The sequence below is a fragment of the Vombatus ursinus genome, unplaced genomic scaffold (assembly GCF_900497805.2).
Source record: "Vombatus ursinus unplaced genomic scaffold, bare-nosed wombat genome assembly UNPS02014786.1, whole genome shotgun sequence".
Classification (NCBI taxonomy): Eukaryota; Metazoa; Chordata; class Mammalia; order Diprotodontia; family Vombatidae; genus Vombatus; species Vombatus ursinus.
Genome location: NW_020954564.1, coordinates 31,299,340 through 31,304,472, shown reverse-complemented (window position 1 = coordinate 31,304,472; position 5,133 = coordinate 31,299,340). Strand labels below are relative to the sequence as shown.

General features: G+C 43.4%; 1 protein-coding gene across 1 annotated transcript in view; it reads left to right on the top strand.

Annotated features, from left to right (window-relative positions):
* The first annotated feature begins 1,413 nt into the window (after positions 1-1,413).
* Positions 1,414-5,133, top strand: part of BPIFB4 (BPI fold containing family B member 4) — a 22,300-nt gene continuing 18,580 nt past the window's right edge. Inside the window, exons 1-2 of the mRNA XM_027868229.1 lie at positions 1,414-1,522; positions 4,812-4,874. Of these exons, the coding sequence (XP_027724030.1) occupies positions 1,414-1,522; positions 4,812-4,874 (172 nt within the window). The remainder of the gene's footprint in view (positions 1,523-4,811; positions 4,875-5,133) is intronic.

Here is a 5,133-nt window from a genome sequence, read left to right as displayed (position 1 = left end):
GCCTAACCCAGTTCCTGGACAGGTAAAGTGATGCCTCAGGCTTCTTGAGGTTGGCTCCCTGTGCAGCCTTGGGCCAACCTAGGATGCCAAGTTGTCTCTCTGAGTGTGTTGGGATCACAGATTTGGAGAATGCCAGAGGCACTTTGGTGGAAAGGCAAGTGCTGGATTTGGAGGTAGAGGACCTGGGTTTAAATCCTGTCTCTGATTCATATTAAGTGTGTGCCCTTGGGCAAGTCACTTCTCTCTAGGTTTCAATTTCTACATCTATAAAATGAGGGAATTGGACTAGAAGGGCCCTTCCAGATATAAATCTATTACCATAGGATCCAGAGAATGTTTCAGAGCTGGAGAGGACCACAGAGATCTTTGTCTACAAGTGTTTAAACCACATGCCTTCAACACAACTGTTGTGTTGACTGTAACCCCCTCATGGGGCTTGTGACCACATTTTTTTTAAGGCAACTAGGGTTAAGTGACTTGCCCAGGGTCACACAGCTAGTAAGTGTCAAGTGTTTGGTCTGAGGCTGGATTTGAACTCAGGTCCTCCTGACTTCAGGGCTGGTGCTCTATCCACTCTGCTACCTAGTTGCCTCCATACCACCCTACCTTTCCAACCTTATCTTATATTACTCCCTTCCATATTCTCTATGTTACAGTTAAATTAGACTGTGTTGTTGTCTCACCACACCTATCCCAACATGTTTTGTAATTTCCTACCTTCATTCTTTGCTCAGATTGTTCCTTAGAACTGAAATATCCTTCTTTTTCTTCTTCACCTATTGAATTCCCACCCATCCTTTAAAGCCCTAATCAAATGCCACCTCCTACAGGAGGCTTTCCCTGGTCCCCCCTATCAGTAATGATTTTTCCCTTCACAGCTCATATAGAATTGTGTTTTCCTGGCTCTGATGCAATTAGCATAAAATATATGCAGTATTTCGATTATCTGTTTGCACCTTTGTTGTTGTTCAGTTGTTTCAAGTCATGTTCAGTCATCTCCAACTGTCTGTGACCCTGTTTGGGGTTTTCCTGGCAAACAAATCAGAGTGGTTTGCCATTTCCTTCTCTTGCTCATTTTACAGATGAGGAAACTGAGGCAAACAGGGTTGAGTGACTTGCTTAGGGTCACAAAGCTACTAAGTGCCTGGGGCTGGATTGGAACTCAGATCTTCCTGACTCTAGGCCTGGCACTCTATCCACTACTCCGCTTAGCTGCCCCAGTTTACATTTTATCCCCCAATAATATTGTGAGTTCTATGAGGACAGAGACGATAATATCTAAACTGTGTATGTTCCCCTTGTGTCAAAGGACGACTCTGTCTATAGCAGGTGCTTAATGAATGTTTATCAAATTCCATTTCATTACCCTTAATGATTAATGAAAAGCTTTGTTCTTAGGGAAACTCAGGCAAGATGCTGAAGACGTGGTGCCTGGCAGCTCTGTGCAGCTCTATGGTGTTCACTGGCACTCGGTCAGAAACAAATACAGTCCTCAGAGTGAGCAAAGAAGTCCTTAGTAATGGTAAGTGGATCCCTTGAGGAGCTTGTGTCAATATCAATCAATCAACATTTATTAAGCGCCTACTATGTACCAGGTACTGTGGTAAGCACTGTGCTGTAAGAGAGGAGTTTTGGAAGAAATAAAAAGATGCTGTTGGAGGAGGGGAAGTGCAATGGAAATGACTGGAGAGAGTCAGGAGACCTGCGTTCTAATCCTAGCCCTGCCATTAACTTATAACTGGGCAAGTTACTTTCCCTCCCTGGGCTTCAGTTTCCTTCTTTGCAAAAGTGAGGGGAGTGGGTGCTTTGAAATAAATGGTCTCCAAGGTCCATTCCAGCTCTGACAGAACACGATGTAGTGAAACAAGTTCTGGATTTGGGGTCAGATCCCCACTTCATATCTTATTTCTGTTATATATTAGCTTTGTCATCTTGGGCAATTCACCTCAACTGCTCTTTGCCTCAGGTTTTTTTCTTTTTTGTTCAGTTGTTCAATTATGTCTGACTCTTTGTGACCCTATGGACCACTGCACACCATTACTGTCCTTGAGGTATTCTTGGCAAAGATACTGGAGTGGTTTGCCAATTCCTTCTGTAGTGAATTAAGGCAAGCAGAGGTTAAGTGACTTGCCCAGGGTTACACAGCTAGTAAGTGTCTGAGGCTGGATTTGAAGTCAGGTCTTCCTGATTCTAGGCCCAGCACCTATCCACTGAACCACTTAGCCGCCTCTATTGCCTCAGTTTACTTATCTGAAAAATGAGGGACGTTGGACTCGTTGAGCCTATCTATGATTTTATCTGGAATACTTGAGGTAAGGATAGTCCACTGGTGAAGCGTGAGCGTGGAAGTTACTTCTAAAACCCTTTTTGTTTCAATCTATGTTACTGAACATTTTTCTATTGTGTACAAGGCAACTTCTCTGCCTTAGTCAGTAGGAGTCTAGTGACTATAGCTAAATCTTTGTTGTTAACAGAGGGTCTTGTGGGCCTAAGGATTACCCTGTTGAACAGGAATTCTTCCTAGATAGGCTGGAGCATGATTATAATCTTATATTACCAATTATAATGATGTTTATAAAGTGCTTAGCACAGCATCTGGCACATTATCATTGTTCAGTCATTTTGGAAGTGTCCACCTGTTTGTGAACCCATTTGGGGTTTTCTTGGCAGAGATACTGGAGCGATTTGCCATTTCCTTCTCCAGCTCATTTTACAGATGAAGAAATGGAGGCAAATAGGGTTAAATAACTTGCCCACACAAGTCACACAGCTAGTAAGTGTCTAAGGCCAGATTTGAACTCAGAAGATGAATTTTCCTGATTCCAGGCCTGGCACTCTATCTGTTGTACCACCTAGCTGCCTAACACACAGTAGGCACTTCACAAATGCTTGTTCCCTTCCTTCCCAATTGTGCCCACATGGTCAGAGCTTTCTGACACATATCAGCTCACCAGATGTTTATGTGAGCTCTGGTATGGAAATAGAGCAGGGGTTATCACCTCCATTTTTATAGAGGGTAAAAGTAAGTCTCAGAGAGAGTAAATACATTCCCCAAGTTTAAAAAAAAGCTAGAAAGTAAGAAAGGCAGTATAGAATATTCGATAGAGATCTGGCCTTAAAGACCTGACCCTTGGTTTCTGTTTTTTTTTTCTTTTAAAGAATCTCTATTGATTTATGGGGGGTAGGATTGGCACTGGGAACCCTTTTTCCTTCCTCTTTCCTGGAAGGAGTGTTGTAAGAGGGAGTGATGAGTTTTTCTTCTTTCACATTCATGGAACTTGGTGGTTTTTTTTTTTTTTTTTGGTAGGGGAGGGCAGAGTGGTGGGATGGTGGGTTAAGGGATTCCTGTATGCCATACCATCAAACTTTGCTTGTTTATTTACACACATACACACGCACACACACACACACACACACGTTTGTGTATGTGTGTATGTTTGTAAGTGTGTGTATGTATATAAATAATCAGGGATCCTACTCTGGTCAATAAACGATCCTTTGGTGATTGTGGAAGAAAAAAACAAAAGACTTGACAGGGTGTCAAGTCTTAATGGTGATGCACCCTCCATGTCTGGCCCGGTGCAGTGCCTCAGATTCAGAAACTGAATTGCAGAGAGAGTGCCAGTCCGTACTGGGGCAGGGAGTTTGTCTGCTGAGAATTCTCTCTAATAATAAAATCACAGATCTGTCTGGAAAAAAAACAAACAACAAAACAGCGAAACACAACACAACAAAACTAGGAAGTGACAGAAGTAGGCCAGAATTCAATGCTTCTTAGTCAGTCCCTGCTATTTTTCTTGCAACTCTGTGAAATGGGGCTGATGGTTCCAAGATACCCCCAGGAATTACTGGCTTGTTTTCTTGTTCATCATTTTTTCTTTTTACATTGGGTGTAGCAAAAACATTCCTTCTAATCAAAGGCCCCCGCAAAGGGAATTCTGGATAATTGGGGTTTGCTTTGCCAAGGCAAAAAAAATCTATGGGAAGTCAGACAAAATTTATCATAAAATTAAGTATTTAAGGGCGTTTTAGTGGAGGAAGAAGAGGAGGCATGTTGTAGCAAGAAAAAAAAACCCTGGATTTGGAGTCAGAAGATGGGTTTAAATCCTGACTCTTCTAAACAACAACAACAACTAACATTTACATAACCTTTAATATGTGCCAAATAATATGCTAAGTGCTTTATAACTGTTACCTCATTTGATCCTCAAAACAACCCTGGGAAGTGGATGCTATCATTCCCATTTTATAGACAAGGAAAATGATGCAAACAGAGGTTAAGAGACTTTCTCAGAGTCGCACAGCCAGTAAGTGTTTTAGGCTGGATTGGAACCCAAGTCTTTCTCACTCCGGGCCAAGCATTCTATCCACTAGCTGCCACCTGGCTAGTTGTATCACTAAGGTAAATATCTTTCCATTTCTGGAACTCAGGAGGGACATTATCGTATGGTGGAAAGAGAGCTAGATTTGGAGCCAGGAAGATCCGGGTGCAAGCCCTGTGCCTGACAGATACTGGCTGTATAACCCTGGGCAAGTCACTTAACTCCTTGGTGCTGTATGCCACTAACTAAGATGATAAGTTGCAAAGAAGGTGCCTGCCTGCATCAGTAGGGGGAATTTTCTTATTGGGGAACTCCCCGTATCAATGAAATCCCAGGTTCAAAACCGCCCCCCCCATCTTTATCCCTGCAAGAGGAGAGGTTTAAGTAAAATGATTTCTGAGATCCCTTCTTACTCTAAAATTCATTGATCTTATGTTGCTATGAAGGAAGGATATACTGATTTATAGAGTTTGTTTGAATTATTTTCAGCCATTTCTGGTACCCTGCAGCAAGGAGACGCTCTACGATCAGCCCTAAGAGAAGTTCCCCTTGGTAAAGCTCGTGGTGATGGTGGGGGCCCTCTGCTGGGGGGCCTTCTTGGTGGAGGAGGAGGTGGAGGGGGTGGAAGTGGCCTTCTAGGAGGCCTGCTTGGTGGTGGGGGTGGTGGGAGCAATGATGATCTCTTAGGTGGAGTTGGAGGAAATCTGCTGGGTGGTGGTGGTAGTAGTGGTGGTGGACTGTTGGGTGGCAGCGGTGGTGGGTTGTTGGGTGGTGGCAGTGGTGGTGGGCTCTTGGGTGGTGGCAGTGGTGG